This window comes from Lissotriton vulgaris, chromosome 2_1 (genome assembly GCF_964263255.1).
Source record: "Lissotriton vulgaris chromosome 2_1, aLisVul1.2, whole genome shotgun sequence".
NCBI classification, from domain to species: domain Eukaryota; kingdom Metazoa; phylum Chordata; class Amphibia; order Caudata; family Salamandridae; genus Lissotriton; species Lissotriton vulgaris.
The window spans coordinates 982,883,974-982,902,928 of NC_141687.1; the positions used below are offsets into that span (position 1 = coordinate 982,883,974).

Below are 18,955 nucleotides of genomic sequence, written 5' to 3' on the forward strand. Positions count from 1 at the left end.
ATGCACTGTGTATGCATATACACAAACACAACCATAGTAGTGGCCGGCACGGTGTGTTTATAGTTAGGACTGAGTTTCCGTGGGAAGATCGTTTTTTGTTTTGCTAATTGCTTCGGTGCTGTTTGTCAGATCCTCACAAAACCTTTGAAGAAAAGTGAATCCACCTCAGCTCCTCCTTTCTGCAAAGTTTTGGGCGATCATCAAGCCGGAGCCGAGAAAGATGTGGTATCCCTAAACATTTTTTCCCATTTTAATTCTCATAGGAAATTTTGAGAGGCAATGCAGAAAAAATGGCTTAACAGAATTACACCAAAATTGACAGACGGTTAGAACTTTACTCAGAAAGCATGCTTTACGTTATTTGGTGTAAATTCGCTCAGCCATTTTCATAAAATGTGTGTTTAAATTGGTGCTTTTGGTAGTCATGAAGGGGTTAAAATTGCAGCGGTATCTGGATGATTAGACCTGTGGGAGTACAATCATTTTTAAAAATAGAGTGCTCTGATTGGCAGAAAGGAGTTTTTTTCTTGTTGGTCATTTCAATCCCGCTGGACCGAGCGCTCCGGGCGAGAAAGCAAAAGACACACAATTGATGGACGGAATGCAGAACAAATCAAAACATTCACCCCCTGTCAAAAAATCTTGATTAAATCCATCATTCTTTTGCTCACCTTGCCACCCCAGTTAAGACCTGGCCAGCTCAACTAAAAAAACAGCCTTTTTGAGTTTGCTTTGCTTATCAGGATTATTACCTTGGACACCTGTCCTAATATGTATCCCTTGAAGATGTCACTATATTAATCACTGTCTCCAAAAAGTGCAAGACACAGCTTGTCTCACTTACGGGACACATTTTAAGAGCAGCATTGACACCCATGGTTATTGATTCATGCACATGCTCTAACCCTTTTATTATTTTTCTGCAGATAAAAATGATGACAATACTATGACTTATGTTTTAATCTTTTTAATTCTATTGCCTTTATAAATTTTACAGATGGACAAAGAACAAAAAGGCGGCATAGAAGATGGTCCTGACCAGTCAACATCCTCGCCACAAGTGAAACCCCCACTAAGAATAGACCAACAGCATGCTTATGTGCCAACAGAAGACACATTCAAAGACACAGCCACCCTTGTAAAGGAGGACTCTGATGTATAACCATAGCATCCATTAGGGAAGAAGTAAAAAAAACATTTGCACATATTTTTGTAAAAAACAGATGAAATAAGAGGTTAACATTCCATGCTTTAAAATTCCTCTGACCCCATAGCGGAAGAGGTCTCTTGAAGCTATGCCTTGTGTTTAACAACTTACTCTATGCCAATCCTTGTGTTTATGAACAATGATCACTGTGTACTATATGTATATCTTTGCACTGAAGCTGTCTGAAAATAATGTTATAAATATATTGTATATTTGTAAATTTGTTAAAAAAAATAATTATCTTGCTCATGTTGCTGCTGACAAAAATGTTAGCAGGATTTGTGGTTGCCTCGGTAGGGGATGATAAAAATTTTCAACCTCAAAAAATTGTGTCCTGTATGTAATGTGGTAAGTCAGTTACAGATACTTTGGAAGTCAAATCCTGACACACACACACACACACACACAAAGAGGCCGCTAGGCCAACGTTAGGTCCTAGCCGCCCTGGTTCGTTTCCTCGTCATACTCCTTTGCTCACTTTTGGACTGGTTAGGTGGAATGCAGCGCTAAGGTGTTAGTTACAAGTGCAACTCAGGGGTGTAACAAAGAAGAGCTCCTGATTGACCCTTTTCGTACCATTCAGGGATGCCCCCCCAATTTTCGTTACTCCAGTGGCGCAACTGGGGTATTCAGAGCTACAGAACAAGCTTGTGCATTAGCCCTCTCAGTAATCTTTATGATTAAAACTTCTGAACTCGTCATCAACTGTGTTTATTGATTGATTTAGTGATGTAAATGCAAGCCCCAAACATCCACTCCAATGGCATTGTTCGCTCTGCACAATCGCTTTTCACAGTTTATTGGTGACATTGACATAAATAGCAGTGTTTTATAGTGTTTTCAATCCAGTGCATACATCTCAGACCCTAAGGGAACTAGGCCTTAATTAACCTTTGCTACTGTACCTACAAAGTATGCCTTTGAATAGACCACATTAAAATGAATGTATTTTGGCTATGTGCTCTTGCCTTTCCTTTGCCTCTTCTCTATACAGGCATATTCATAAATGATATATATATATAAGTAAAGGTAGTTTTCTTATAATACATGGAATTATGCAATCCCTGTATAAACGCCTGTCTCTGACATTGACAGGCAACAAGAACATGTTTATTTTTTGCGCTAAGTTAATATTTATAGAAAAGTTTGAATCTTTCTGCATGTTTCTACACATTCTGCGCTACTGCAGCTTTTTCTAAAAAGCTGACCTGTATTGAACTGTTTCTGATATATGTTTGCGACAACTATCCAACAGGTTTTTGATGTGTTTAATTTTGCACTAGAGGATCTATTTTTATTTATCATCGTTGCAAACATGCTCTCTCTTTCATATGAAAGGGCTACCCACCAAGGTTTAAGTCATTAATGGAAAAGATGATGGTGTGACCATATATTATACAGGATAACATACCCTCTGCCATACAAGATCAGGATATTGCAAGTCACCTTGGAGTTCTATAACCTTATACATGAACTCAGTCTTCCTCCTTGTTCCTCTATATGCTTTTGGAACTCCTTGGTGACTGGCAATATCCTTATAATGTATAGCAGAGGGTACTTCATCCCTTATCCAATGCTGTTTTGAGCCAGATGATGATATCTAGTGAAGCGCACACTTTTGCATCACTTGCACAATAGACACGTTGATAGTTTGAATGGGATGTCTTACAAATGGAAGCTATCTCATATAGCTTTGTAGGCCACCGTAGTGGGCTATAGTCGCCTTTAAAAGCCCACTCTAGCATTAGAGGCCTTTGCCAAAGGTGGGGGCATTTAAGAAGGAAACAGGCCTTTAACTTTAATGGCAGGTGTAGCCCAGCTACGGCGGACTATAAAGGTATTAGATGATGGGGCAAAATGTTCAAATTAGTAAAACAAAGGCCTCATGGAGCCCGAGGGGGTTGAAATCCTCTCGTCTCCGAAGCCTTTGTTTATAGCTGTTGATGTGAATGTTCTACAGGTAACGGCGGAGTGCAGGGCCACTGCTCTTAGCTTTTGAGTATTCACAGCAAGAGCTGTGAAAAGGGGCTGAAGTCAGCTTCTGGTTCTCTCTGTCTTCGCTGAACTGCTTTTTGTAGTTTAACCAAGCCAGGGAGACCCAGGAGCTGAGCACATCTGAAGCCCCAATGGGAATGAGCTACTGGAGGAGGTAAGGTTGAAAGCTGCATGTCCTCCTGCATGGCATCCGCCTTCCATTTTCTTTTGCCTAATTAATTTATTTTTGCGAGGCTGGGGAAAGAGAAAGGCAGATGCTGTGTATTAGAACATTGAAAGGTTGAGAGCAACGGGCCTTTACCAGGTCATATAGGCCGCTGCTGCTCCATTGTCTTCAATGGAGCTCTCAACATTCCAATGTTCTAATTACAAATATATATTTGCAAAGTATATTCTTACGCACCCGTATAACTAAAAAAAAAATTGTAGGTGGAGATTTCCTAAAATGTGCATAATTCAGCACCATTTTCTACCTATGTAAGGCTGCATAAGAAACAAAATAAAGTCCACTTGTAATAGAAGTGTAACACACTCTCTTCTGGTCGTTAACAAAAATTACTGATCAGCCCATTTCGTAAATACTCAAACCATTTGCCTCTATGCAGAGATCAGATGAAGTTGGAACTAGTGAAAGAATATTTTCACTGTTTTTATATTTACTGATATAGTTTCACTATTTTTGCAACAATTTCCACAGTTCCAATGCATTCCTTTCAGTTGTTAAAGATGTAATCTTCTTCTTATCCACTGGCACTTGGAACTCGATGAAGCTCCCTGTTTTACTTGTGACTGAATGATATATGGCGAGGTGACTTCAAAACAGTAGAGTGTTTCTAGGAACTCGATACCTGCTCCACTCCAGTCATTCACTATCTCACATATATTTTATCTTACAACTCCAAACACGCAATTTAGCCACACAAAGCTGCACTTGACTTTGGCTGGTATACACACATACAACAAAAGAAGCTACTATAGTCTGACACTAGTTTTATGGTGTGTTCTATTTTTCCCATTTCCAATTCTTTTCCCATTTCCCATTCTTGTACTGCTAACCTCTGTTGAGCTCAGGCTAGAGGTCTGCATGATGTATTGATCTAATTAATGGATATCTGGAAGGGTCTGGCGGAAAGTGCTTCCAATGAAAAACATGTTTTTGAATAGAGGGGTTTTGTCCTACGTGTCCTGGCCGGACAAGTAATATTTGGTAAAGAAGAAAGTGCCAGGACTCGATTTTAACAAACCAGAACTGGTTTATTCAGCTGGTGTGTGCCTTCTATTATTTATTTAAAGAAGGTATGCATTTGTCATAAATCATGCATTTCAACAATTTTCAAATTTCAAAATATACAGAGGCTGAAAATATCCCTTTTACTGGGGATGCAAGTAAACGCAATGTTTCATACATTTCAAAACATTTCAAAACAATATATCAAACAAAAACCAATGAAAAAATAATTCATAAACGATTACACTTTCATCATTTTTTTCTTAAAACAGGCATTAAATCCTATACACCAAAACTTGTTCAGGTACATTCATAATTGTATCGCAGTGTTGTATGCCTACAGCCAGATGGCCACTTTCATCATTTTTTTCTTAAAACAGGCATTAAATCCTATACACCAAAACTTGTTCAGGTACATTCATAATTGTATCGCAGTGTTGTAGGCCTACAGCCAGATGGCCACTTTCATAATTTTTTTCTTAAAACAGGCATTAAATCCTATACACCAAAACTTGTTCAGGTACATTCATAATTGTATCGCAGTGTTGTAGGCCTACAGCCAGATGGCCGACGCGTTTCCAAACCCTTCTGTTATTCTAATGGGTTCTTCCTCAGGGCCGGGCTGTGTACCTATGGTGTGAGATTGGGGACATTTAGTATCTCCTATTTTCCTAAATTATTTGCTTAGCTTCATATACAGGCTGAGCCTATAAAATTTTACCTTGTGTTACGGATTTATTAGCTGCTGCTTTCAAGCACGGGGTATCAGGTGGCCTTGACTTTTCACCATTGCCTAGATGTAGTTAAGGATGGGTGAATTTAGTTAATCAATTCATTTTCACTTTTCTTTATGCAAAAAAGAATCTCTATGAGGGCTGCGCTAACACTTACTTGTTGTCTGTTCTGTTACTCTCTCAAGGTGAAGTTGTTGATAAAATGTATATATCGTGTTCCGCGGTGACTCCGATCTGTGTGTTTAAAAATTCGGGATCAGGTTCAAAGGTGAAGCTAGGAATGAAGCATTCGCTCGAGCGCTGTTTATCTTTGTCATTTTTGCCTACCTGCGTTTAGCGCGGCTGGCGACCCAAGCTCTTCACGTAGTTTAAATGAGCGTTGGCGTTTCTTGGTCGGGTTCTGTGAAAGGAATCAAGCCGATGCTGAAATTTACTTGGCATTGATTCTATTCTATTGCTGCGCTTTTAGAACATTCGCGGTGCTTCCTTACCTTAGTTTTTGGTTCTCTCGCTGCGCTGGGGGTTCTATGCGGCCACTTCTCGCTTTGAGTGCTGCTCGTCTGATTTGGGTTGAACACCACACGGAACACAGTTTCCTGGTTAAATATGCGGCTAGGGATTGTGGGAATTGTAGTTTTTGTGGAAAAAAGGGGTTTCAATGTGATTGTGTATTAAGTGTAGCGCAGCGCATTGGCTCTTTGCCTTTTAATGGATCATTCTGTGCTAGTGGTGGGGTGCACGTTGGACTCAGTAATTGTTTCTTTGTAATTCCGACATCTCGTTCAAGCCCTCCATCACGCAATTAAATTTTAGTATTAAATAAGCCTCTTTTTTTAATAGCATGGTATCGATGTTTCCCCCTCGTGGAGGAACCTTCATGGCTTGGAGTATTGTCCATTTGAATTCATTTTCATTATGTTTCTGTTCAACAAAGTGCTGCACCATGGGTGCGGACAGTACTTTGTTCTTGATCCTAGATCTGTGTTGGGATATTCGTTGGTTTGCTTTTTGAGTGGTTTTTCCTATATACAATTTGGGACACGGGCACATGACTGCATATATTACATTTGATGTTTTGCAGTTCGAGAATTCTTTGTGTATCCATTTTGTTGCCTTGAATGAAAATTCTTCACCTTCAATTGTATTGGGGCACGAAGCACACGACCCACACTTGTGGTGGCCTGTTACAGGTGGTAGTTTCCACAGTGTACGTAAGTCAGTTTTGGCTTTGCTTACTCCCAGATCGGCCCTTACAATCCGCTGGGCTATACTTCTATTTTTCTTTAAGGCAAACAAAGGTTGCTCCATCGGGACTTCTGAATTTTTAATCAGATGCCAATTCTTTAGAATGATCGATTTTAGCTTGTTTGTGTATGGCCCGAAAGTGGTAACACATACCGGCCTCTCTAATGGTTTGATTTCTTTGTTAGTTTTCAGTAAACAGCCACTTAGTACAACGTTATACAGGCACTTTCACTTGCAGAACACATTCATTTATTGAGATATAGTACCTGCTACTTAAGAGTTCCAAATCAAATTTACTCTTATCACATTCTCGCTGGTCATCGTATTATTATATTTCCGGAATCTCAGCGATACCCGAACCTGCAGCCACACATTTCGACACACCCATAAGATGCAGTTTCTGTATTATCTGCACCATGAAACATTCATTTTACTCTTTCCGGGGCCGATTTACAAGCCCCTTGCGACACTTTTGCACCGCCATTGCGCCTAGGGAGTTGTATCACGTTGTAAATCCCTGCATCACATTATACCTGCGTCAGGTATAATGTATGCAGGGGGGGCGTTCCCACGCAGTAAAGCCTCGTAAAAGTGATAAAGTGAAATCTACAAGATTTCACTGCACCATTTCTAGGGTGCCATTGCTTCAAAACCTTACGCCTGCTTGAAGGCGTAATGAGTGACGCAGTCCAATAAGTATAGGGCTCAAAATAGATTACTGGAGTTGCGCCGTGTTAGACATGACTCTAGCAATGTGTGACTTTCCGGACAACCTATGCATCAGACAGGCATCTGTCAATCCTTGCGCCATGGTGCGCTGTATTGTAAATACAGCATATCCATGGTGGCACAAGGGTATCGCAGGTTGGCGCAGGGAAACTGGCGCATCTCTACAGAAGCGTCAGTTTCTTGTAAATCTGCCCCATTGGGCCTCTTTATAGCATGGAGGGTGCCCAAACTCTATTTAGAGATGCTCATCTCTTCAGTGGATCAATAGATGGCACAAAAGTTCAGCCAAATGGACATTATGTTTGATGCCCCCACAGGTAAACTTTTTTTTGTCTGAAAACAAACTTAAGCGTGGGTTTATTTTGGAAAAGGAAATGAATTTCTCCCTATGTGTGTTTCCCTGTTGGAAACACTATTATAGTGAAAACGGCTAACGGTCTCACCGCTCTAAGGGGCATATGTATCATTGAAATTCGCATTCGCAAAGGCCGAAATTCGCCGAATTTCGGCCTTTGCGAATGCGAATTCTCAATATGGTATGTATGAAGCAAATGTGGTTCAAAATAAGGAATCGCACAATTTGTGATTCCTTATTTTGCGATTGCATGTAAGGAATCGCACAATATGCGATTCCTTAAATGCAATGTATCATGCAAAAAAATATTGCTAATTGTCCCTAAGGAATCGCAAATTACCACCAACTTCAAGTTGGTGGTAAGTTGCGAATTCCTTTCAAAAAGCAATTGCTTTAAAAACAAAAGGTGCCATGTGACGCTCATACATGCCCTTAGGGCATGTATGTGCGCTATATGCGCACACATGTCATTTTCAGGGGTGCAGCAGGGTGTCCTTTGGACACCCCTGCACCCTTGCGAATATTCTCAATTTGCGATTAGCAAATTGCTAATCGCAAATTTCCCCTTCATTCCTATGGGCCTCCTGGCCCATAGAAATGAATAGGAAATTATTCCTTAATTACGATTAGCAATTTGCTAATCGCAATTAAGGAATCTTAAGAAATCGCTAAAAAGAAGCTGATTTCTACATACATACCATTTTGCGATTCTCAAATAGCGATTAGCAAAAAATCGCTATTTGAGAATCGCAAAATGCTATTTTGATACATATCGCCCTAAATAGGGGGGGTGACCCGCAATATAACCTGAGAGCGACTGAGGACAGGCCATCAAGACAAGGTGGAGCCAGTGGGCTCAGCTGGATTTTACCAGTGTAAACCCAGCTTTTCCCCCGAGCAAGTTTGGTGGTGTCGAAGTTCCTGCTCTGCCAGCCTCTACATGACCCCTCATGTGTTCATTTATGTTACTGCTCCCTTTTTCGGAATCATCTTCAATATCAGAGGCAGGGGTTAAATCCTACACAACCAGAACTTCGAAACAAACGAGTTACTTTAAAATCAATCTATAATGTCGTCATTCTTCACGAATTACTGTTTCGCTAAATTTTAAATACTTTTTTTGGAAAGGGAAACAGTATCTTCTATAATAGTTGCGAGTCAGCTATTTCATTGTGATTTTTTGTGAAATACTTTCGTCTTCATTTTTTCCCATTTATTGATAAAGTTCGATGTCGAATTATTCGGTAAGTATCACACAGAAACTCAGTGCGAAGAACAGAAAATCTGAGTGCGAAGGTCTGAACTGAGTGGGCACCGTGTCACGTGACCTCCTGAGAGCTGCCGCCTCACTTGCAAATTATGCTATGCGGATGGGTGGATGAGGATTCTGCTGCTTAATGTTTCGTACTTCAGGTCACAGAGAACTATGGCAAACACATTTACATTGATATTTGTAATTATATCGAAGTGTAATCTGATCAAAGATAACTGGAAAAGTATGTTGCTTAATCTATTGAATAAATGTGGTATTTTCTCATATATTTATTAAACCATTTGTGGCCAATAATTCACTGGCAATTTGCAAATATAGGCAACAAGATTATCTACGTTCACATATGGTAAGACAAAATCAATGGAAAGGCAACCATTGTGATAGCTAGAGGGTGTTTCAGCTGGAACTAGTAGATGGAAAGTGACTAAAGAATATGACAATGTGTTAATACATTGGTTACCAATCCATCCATTTTTAGGACTCTCTGACAGGGCAGCTTTGTGGACGACCTACTGTTCCCTATTACCTTAAAATGTACACAGAGTGGGCTTTGGCTCTGCTCAAATGACGTTTTCACTTATTCATTGGTTGTTTGGTGTACTCTTCCGGCTCCCAATGTGCTTACTTTGAAAAGCCCACGGAACTATTTTACATTGCTAAGTAACCCAGCATCAAAAATGTATTCCTTGTTTTGTTATGTTATGGTAAAGTTAACCTATAAAGCGCACGTTCACCAAACAGTTTCTTGGTGCTGTGAGCAGAACGGTAACAAAATCAAACAGTGAGTGGAAATCAATTGTAAGTTTGGGAGAAAAGCCAAGTTTTAAGTAATTTCCCAAATTGCATGCGCAAATAGAGAGGGAGTGCGTTCCAAAATTGGCGGGCCAGGATGGTGTATCTGAGGCCACCATGTTTCTTCAGTTTAAAGGAGTGAGAGACCAGCAGGTTCTTGTTAGAGGAACGTACATAACGGGGGGGGGGGTGTACAGCTGAATGTTTAAAGCAATAAAGGCAGGCCCACGTCCTGACTGGGCTTTGTGGATGGTACAGCCCAGTTTAAACAGACAGCGTTGAGGTATGGGAAGCCAATGGAGGCTTTTCAGCAGTGGTTTCACATGGGAGTGCTTCGGCTGCCCAAGAATGAGTGTGGCTGCCTGGTTCTGAACCCGTTGCAGGCGGTGTAATTGGTACGCAGGTATACCAACGTACAAGGAGTTAGCGTAGTCAATACGTGAAATAACCAGGGCAAGAACCACTTGAGTCAGGGCTTTAGAGGAGAGGAATTTTCTAATTTTACGAATCGAATTCTATGGAGATGAAAAAAGCACGATGAAACCACAGAGCTGACCTGGGCCTTCATGGTAAGATCATTGCGAATCACAATTCACAGACTCTTTACTGGGGAGGCCGGGTGTGGAGGGCTCAATAAAGATGGAGGCCAAAAGCTAGAATTCCACGGGTTGACCAAACCGCCAGTGAGAATCTGCTCTGTTTCTATCTGGGTTTAGTTTGAGTGGATTGGCATTCATCCAGTCACTAATAAAGCTCATTATGGATTGAAAGTTAGTGATGGATGAGACTGATGAGTCAATGTTAAAAATCAACTGGAGGTTGTCAGCGTAGTTGAACACGACAACCTTTCCCTTACGCAAGGCCAAAATCAAGGGTAAAATATACAAGTTAAAAAGTAGAGGAAAAAGGGAGGAGCCCTGTGGGACCCCAGCAAGTCAATTATTTCTGTTCTGCCATGAAAGTGGCCAGGCGGACCTATTAGGAGCGATTTGTAAGAAAGGCGGTCATCCATTTCAGTGTCAGGTCGCAGAACCCGGCGCTGTCGACACGGCACCAAAATTCCTTTAGCTCATAGAGGCATTGTCTACAGAAATTAATTTGTTGTTTTATATTTTTACTGCAGCAGTTTTTTTTCAAATTGCTTTAGTCTGTGCTCACAATGCAAGCCAGATGTATTGGATTTACCAATGCTTCTTTTGGTTATCGTCACATTGTCATCTGTGTCTTTACTTTGAATGATGTGCTCAAGCATACATTGGCATTCAGGATATTTTCTATGGCTCAGTTTAAAAAACATGCTGAGTTCTGCATGCCAATTCTGATGGCTATTTTTCCATGCCATTGTTCTCCACATTGCCTCACAGGTTCCCATTAAATTCCCTTTCTGTAAAACTGCTACATCCAGAAGTCTGCATTAGGCTAGCTGCGGAGGATAGTAACCATGCTGAAGGAATATGAGAAACCTGTCGCTGTCTGAGGTAGTGGTGGAGCCATGCACCCAAATCATGCTTTCTCCTCAAAGGTGTTTACATTGTTTTATCGCCTGCATCCAATATATATGTTTCCAATATGGAAGCACATAGGGTGTTAATGTTGTTTTAACACCTACATCCAAAATGTCTGCCTATTATATGAAAGCAGAGCACTCTTTTATAGCAGGAGACAATGAGCAGGAGACAGCAGTACTTATGTTTTAAAGAATACGTTCTGGGGCCCAGTTGTTTCTCTGAAGCCTGTTGACACCACTGGCCAAGTACAGGGTTTGCCAACACAAAGGCTGTAAAGTCTTGATACAAACTCGTCCTCCTTTCTTCAACCAACACACTGTCACTGCCACTTTATTTCACTCTTGCAAGTTGTTTTTCATGCCTATTTTCAACCGTTGCCACTGTGTTTCTATCCTTTTCTTACTCCTCCTTCCCCCCTTTGCTGCTTGTCTCTCCTTTGTTCGGAATGACAGATTTATTGTTAAAAATAAGTGCTGGTCCCTAAAGAATAGTGTTGATAGGTTCCACCTACAATCACAAGCTCAAATTAAGCACTCAGAGCCAGTGACTGGTTGCACACTGCCACATACAGTCACCATCTCTCCTTGGCTCAACTCACCATCCTTTGTGATAGACAATATCACGCATGGCCACAATGTTCCACTAATATTTTATTTAGCAAGGCTGTGAGTCATGCAGTAGAACTCTGTCTTGCAGATATTTGCCTACAAGTGTTCAGTGTGATTCAGCCACACACAGAAAGGTCACAACTGACACGGTAAAGAAGATGTGAAGTTGAAGAATAGGAAAATGGAAATGGGCCAGAGAGGAACTCCATAATGAAATTAAACACAAGCAAAAGGAAGGAGCACAAGGTGGAAAATATAGGAAAGGAGGAGCAACATAATAAACATGGAAACCAGCTGAAACATAAAGCCTGGGAGGTAGCTTCAGCATGATGTTTGTAGTGTGGCATCCCTCAAAAAAAGCATTCTTAGCCTTGTTGTTGGGTTTGGAGGCCCTGAGTTGGGTCTGCTATGACTGTTGGTTTTTCTCAACATTCTTATTTTGAAAAGAGTTTTTAACTTGTTCATTTTTTTGGGTCAGGAACTTAAATATATAGGGTGAACGGTTTACTAACAAGTAGCACATTTTAACCCATAGAAGTACTCATTGAACAGATGCAAATGTATTACTTTTTTGAATTCACAAATATTGCAGTAGTAGGCTTGGAAATCTTTGCAAGTCCCAGGTTTCTAGGCATACTACTGGTAATCAAACACCCAAAAGGTGATTCGATTAATGCTTGCAAATAATCTAACAACTGGCAATCCCTTGAAGTAGCATTCCAGACCATTGTTTTTCACCCACTGTGCCACTCTAGACAGCCTGATTTAGGATTTAGCAGACAGTGTAAAGGCAGAGAGGCAGCCATTGGAATTTACATCTGCCAGCCCTGCAAACATCTCTTTATATTGGCAGCAACTGCTGTTGCGTCAGCTCCTGTTAAAGTACAATACATTTGATTAATGACTCCATCAAACATGATGACTCTCTGTTGTTGCTTTCCCAATTTATATTTTCTTTTACAGACACAAATATCCAAAGTGGCAGTCTCTTTTTGAAAAATAATACAAACGAATAACCCCTATAGCATGGGAGTTTTCTCCCACGGTTTCTAGGTATTTTTTTTCCTGTCCCTCACCACCAGGATATACCTGGTAGTGACTGACAGTGAAAATGAGCCACTCCCTCACTACGCTCTTACTTTAAAGTTAAACAAAATCTCCTTAACATGGAACAGGGGGGGGGAGACAGAAGGCTTAACTATGACAGGAGATAGTCCAGTAGAAGGGGTACCCCTTAGCAGCAACAGATACCAGCCTTTAGCTATAGAGGAGTTCATTCAACAAGAGGTGGGGTCAAGCCCCCCAGAAGAACACAGAGGAACGGAAAAGATGATCGTGTCTCAAATTCTAGAGATGAGGGTGAGTTTCCCAACTTTAGAAAAAAACAAGCTAAAATACAGGGGCATGCAAAATTTTGGAGACAAAAATAATACCTTAACCCCTTGGCCGCGGCAGTAATTCCGTTGCGGCGCTGGGCGGGGAGGGGGGTCCGCGCGGCGCTTCCATGCTCATTACAGAACCACTCCATCACAAGACACGGGCGCGCTGTGCTTGTGACTCAGTGGTTCGGTCATGGTCCCGCCCGCTTAATAAAATGGCCGCGCAGGCACGGAATTGACGCTGTGTAGGCGGGGCGGCCGCGCCGTGACGGAACCACTCCGTCACCAGCACAGCGCGTCCGTGGCTCGTGACGGAGTGGTCCTGTCACGAGCCCTCAAGGGGTTAAAGCAGCAAATTACCAAGTGGAAGCCAATGCGGATCTTATCTTATCTTATCTTATTCGGAATTTGTTAAGCGCACGGTCACCCAGAGGTTTCATGGCGCTGAGAGACAAATGGTGACTGAAGAGACAGATGGTGACAATGCTCTAACCGTGCGCTTGTTTGAATAGCCAGGTCTTCAAGGCTCCCCTGAATTCTACTAGCTTAGTGCAGTTCCGAATAGACAGGGGAAAAGAGTTCCAAATTTTAGGGGCGAGGTGAGCGAAACGAGATCCACCTAGTCGCTTCTTTTTGAACATGGGCAGAGAGAGAAGGGACAAGTGGGCAGAGCGAAGATCCCGGGTCGGTTCGTATTTATTTATGAGATGATTAACGAACTTGGGGCTTTTGCCGTGAAGGGCTTTGAAGGCTATGCAGCCTACCTTAAAGGTAATCCGTTGGGCTATAGAGAGCCAATGGAGGGAGGCTAGTAGGGGTTTGGCCGACTTCCTGCGATTGCTCTTAAATATTAATCTGGCCGCTTGATTTTGAGCAATCTGCATGCGTTTAACGAGGGCGAGAGGTAGGCCCAAGTAGATGGAGTTGGAAAAGTCCAGTCGTGAAAGGACCAAGGCGATTACCACCTGAATGAGAGCAGAATGAGACAGCAAATGGGCGATTTTTTAAATCTTTCTTAGCTGAAAAAAGCAGGAAGAGATCACTGTTCCGACCTGGGTTTTCAGTGAGAGGTCGGAGCAGAGAGTGACCCCGAGGCTTTTCACTGACTGAGAGGGGGAAGGAGGGGGGCCCAACGAGGCTGGCCAGAAGTGGGGGCCCCAACTTAAGGCGCTGTTACCGGGGAGTACAATCTCAGTCTTTCCTGGGTTGAGCTTAAGGTGGTTCTGGTCCATCCAGCTCTGGATGTGCAGCATGGTGGTTTGAAATTCTTTGGTAGAGTCCGTAGAGTTGAGGGGGAATATCAGCTGCAAATCGTCAGCATAGTTGTAAATGGTGACATTTCTGTGTTTCAGGGAGTGCAATAGTGGTTTGAGATATAAGTTAAAAAGGAGAGGGGATAATGAGGAGCCCTGTGGGACACCGCAAGAGGTGGAGAGTTTAGGAGCTATAAAGTTCTCCAGTTTTACTGCCTGGAATCTGTCCGTAAGAAAGGACTTGATCCAGTCGAGGGCTGCGCCGTTGATGCCGGCTTGTTCGACACGGTGTAATAAGATGGTATGATCCACCGTGTCGAACGCAGCCGACAGGTCAAGGAGTACGAGGGCTTGGTGAGTTCCATTGTCGGCGTTGGTCCTTAGAGTGTTCTGGACAGCGAGGATCACAGCCTCGGTGGAATGTGCCTGGCGGAACCCGGCTTGGTTAGGCTCCAGGTAGTTGGATGTTTCTATAAAATTGGATATACAGCTGGTAACATGGGCTTCGATCAGTTTGGCGCCATAGGGGAGAAGAGATATGGGGCGGTAATTGGAGAGATTGGTGGGATCAGCCCCGGGTTTCTTGATAAGAGGGACTAAAGTAGCGTCTTTGAATGAGTTGGGGACTATTCCTTGTAGTAGGGATGAGTTCAAAAGGGGGAGTATGCCTTGAGGTAGTGTGGAATAGACTTCCTTCAGTATGTGTGGAGGGCAGGGATCATTGGGGGATCCAGATTTTACACGGTTCATCAGTTCCAGCAGTTTGGGTGGATCGATGAGGGGGATTTCCTTGAGTGTGTGAGGGTTGCTGCTAATGTCCAGGTTGTCTGCCATGACATGGTTAGTATGAATACTATTTTTTATGATGTCGACCTTCTCCTTAAAGAAATCCTTGAGCCGGTTGCACATCATTTGGGTTGGTGATTGAGAGGGAGAGGTTCTAGAGTCGTTACACAAATCATTTACGACTCTGAAGATTTCTCTCGATTTATTTTGAGCATTAGAGATTTTTTCAGAGAAAAAGACTGCTTTGGTGGATAGGATAGCACTCTTGTAATTTGTACGAGCTGTCGTGTATGATGCTCTCTCTTCTTGGCGGTAGCCATAACTAAGGAGGAACTAGGGAGGAAATTAGAGATTAATAAAGAGCAAATACAGACTTTAAAAGCAAACGAGAAGGACCTCAGAGGAAAAATTGAATCTGTGGAAAACCATGCAAGACAGAATAATTTGAGGATTCTGAATGTCCCAGAGGGGCAGGAAGGAGAGAACATTAAAGGTTTTGTGATTGATCTCCTGAAGGAGTTTTGTCCATGGTCAGAGCCGGCGGTACTGTGAGAAGACATACAGAGGGTGCATAGGGAACTGTATGGGAAAGGAAAACCGAGGAAAGACCCAAGAAAAATTCTGATACATTTTAGAACATATACCTTGAAGGAGAGAATGTTAAGTGAGGCAATAAAAGCAGGACCTTATGCAAAAGGTGAATGGGCATTTAGAATAAGATCAGACATCTTTAAAGCAACACAGGATAGGCAGTGGGAGCTTGGGCAGCACATGCAAGAACTAATGACCTTGGGGGCGTCAGTCCAAATGCGTTTCCCAGCATCCTTGAGAATAATGTTGGGGAATCAAATGCACAACCTAAGGGACACCAAGGTGATGCAGTCTCTAATAAGTCGGATCAAAGTGCAACAAATAAAATGAATGCTTAGGGAGTAGGGATCTCAAAATGGGTGAGAGTGTCTCGCCACAAAAATAAAGGGAGGGTTTTTCAGGGGAGGGCAAGGGATGGGACAAGGTACAGGGGGTGTTATAAGAGTGTTTTATGAAAGTTTAGCAATGGGTGTGGGAGCAGAGTATGTGTCCTAGCAGGCTATTATAATCCCAATGTGGATGCTCCTGCTCCCCCACAGGCTCTATATACCCATCTTTTGGATGTCTCAGCCCCTGTAATTCTTGTCAGAGATTTTAACCTGATTATAGATCTATGGAAGGATAGATTACCGGTGAGTAATTCTTTAAACTTGCCCAGAATGAGGAAATGGCTGAAACATTTTTTTGAGGACCTAGGATTGGTGGATGTATGGAAAGCGAAGGGAGTTAAAACACATAAAGTTACCCTCAAGAATAAAGACATGGCCATGCCTCTAGGATAGACTTTTTCTACTGGACAAGGCTGTATGCATCGGTGTTAGGAGAGTAGATCATTTGCCTGCACACCTGCCTGATCATTCTGCATTCCAGATAGAAGTATGTCTTGAAAATGTTTGGACCATACCAAGATGGACACTGCATCAGTCTTTGCTCTTAGATCCTCAGGTAAAAGAAAGGTTGAGGATTGACAGAACACTTCATTACAGGTCACTTGGGATACATATAAAGCAGTGATAAGGGGGAAGCTAATAAGTATAGCAGCATTTAGGCATAAGAATAACAGGACAAAGTTTGGCCATTTAGAGAAGGAACTACAAAGCTTAGGTAGAAGGGCGGAGGATGTCAAAACCCTCAGGAGATGGTCACGGTAGAAAAAGAGATAAATAACAAAAATTAAGAATTAACTAGCGTATTGGAATCTATAACTAGGGGTAAGTGGGAGGCAAGTAAGCTCTCACATTATGAATATGGGTAAATATGTGGCAAAATGTTAGCTTGGAAAATAAAAACAGAACACAATCGAAATAAGATCTCATGTATCCAAGGGGAGACAGAACCTGGTACAGAAGATTTGAATATTGGGAGTGTCCTTTTAATACATTTTTCAAAGAATTCTACTCAGAGGATACAGTGACTCAAGAGGAACAAATAGATGGCTATCTCAAAAACTCAATAGTATTATCTTTAACAGAGGAGCAGATGAGTGAACTAAATGCCAAACTAACAATTGAAGAAGTAGCGAGGGTGATAAAAGAACTAAAAAGGTGAAAGCAGCATGCCCCGACATATTACCCAATGAAATATACAGTTCTTTAGTGGAAGACCTTGCCCCCCCCCGACAGAGGTATTTAATGTGGTCTTTCTAAGTGGACAAGAATTGCCTAAGCTTGGGAAGAAGTAATTATATGTATACAACTGAAGCCAGGGAAAGATCCAAAGATGCGTGATTCATATAGGCTTATATCATTATTAAATATGCTTATAAAATCTATATCCAAATACTGGCCATGAGACTGGCAAGGGTTGCCGACTAACTAATACATCAAGATCATAAAGGCTTTATTAGGGTAGACAAATTCAAGAATTAACACACAAATTGGTGGTGACAATAGACGCTGCTGTTCAAGAAAGGATCCCCCTGTCTGTGATTACATTCAACACAGCAAAGGCTTTCAATAGGGTTAGCTGGCCTTTTTTACATAAAGTAATTGAAGCATGTAGCTTCGGGAGCGCTTTCTCAGGGGCAATAAAATCTCTGTAAAAAATCCTACAGCAAGGGTTCTGGTCAGCGGAAACCTCACAGAGAAGATGACTATTAGAAGGGGTACTAGGCAGGGATGCCCACTTTCCCACTTCTTTTCAACCTATATATTGAACCATTGGCTTATGCCTTCGGAGCTAACCATAAGATAACTCATTTAAAGTTTAAGGGTTGGGAGAAGCAAGTTGCCCTCTATGCGGACGACCTAATGATCTTTACCGACAGCCTGACAGGCTCGCTCTCGATAATAACTGAAACATTGGAGCAGTTTGGAAAAGTCTCAGATTATAAAAAAAATCAACAAAAGACAGAAATTATAAAATGAAACTCCCAAAACAATAATCCCTTAGTTAAAGGAGCAGATACGATATCTGGGTATACAGATAGTGAAAGATGTAGGTCAAATTGCCCATTTAAATTTTAACAAAGTTCTATCAGAAACCAGAAAGCTTTTGAAAGTATGGGAAGGCCTCCTGTTATCTTTCATGGGCTGTTCTAATGTCTTGAAGATGGCCTTCCTCCCCAAATTCACGTATCTTTTTAATACCATTACACTGGAATTTAGGAGAGAATGGTTTTTGACAAGCTACAAGGAGATCTAAGTAGCTTTATATGGGCATCAAAAGGGGTCAGAAAGCCTGGATTAGAGAAGAGGGAAGAAGGAATATGGAGGGATTTCTAGTCCACATTTTTTCAGTATTATAGATCTATTATAGAGCTTTTCATTTTAAGCACATTAGACCATTAGTCAAAGAACATCAGTCTTATCCCATATATATTTGCAGGCTATGACCCGTTTGGAAGGCAGTTGTTTTCTATACAAATTTGGACATCCAATTAAAAAAAAAAAAGTGAAGTTGAAGATGTTATCAGCCGCCAGATTATGGTACCAAATTAGGTGCCTTTTAAATATTCCATACTATAGTGACTAGGCCCCAATTTGGCTTTCTCCAGGAACACCGGAATGTCTGAAAGATAGGTTATCAACACCTCTGAGAGATGAAGGGATAACGAAATGGGGCCAGCTGATAAAAGAAAATACAACAATAGTATGGAATCAGTTATCAATACTGACTAAATGTACACTCTCCAAATTTAAATATTATCAACTTGTGAGCTGGATAAGGTCCCTAGGGAAGGACGTATCAGGAAACAGCGACTTTGAGAGGAAGATACAAGGGGACGTGGTAATAAAGAAAGAGATATTGAGTTGGTATTGGTCGTTCATTTC

At 41.7% G+C, this 18,955-nt stretch overlaps 1 protein-coding gene across 1 annotated transcript in view; it reads left to right on the forward strand.

Moving 5' to 3' along the window:
- The window catches only part of LRP2 (LDL receptor related protein 2), a 358,266-nt gene extending 356,106 nt beyond the window's left edge, over nt 1-2,160 (forward strand). Inside the window, exon 79 of the mRNA XM_086956556.1 lies at nt 998-2,160. Coding sequence (XP_086812682.1) covers nt 998-1,162 — 165 coding nt within the window. The 3' untranslated portion in view covers nt 1,163-2,160. The remainder of the gene's footprint in view (nt 1-997) is intronic.
- The last annotated feature ends 16,795 nt before the right edge of the window (nt 2,161-18,955 follow it).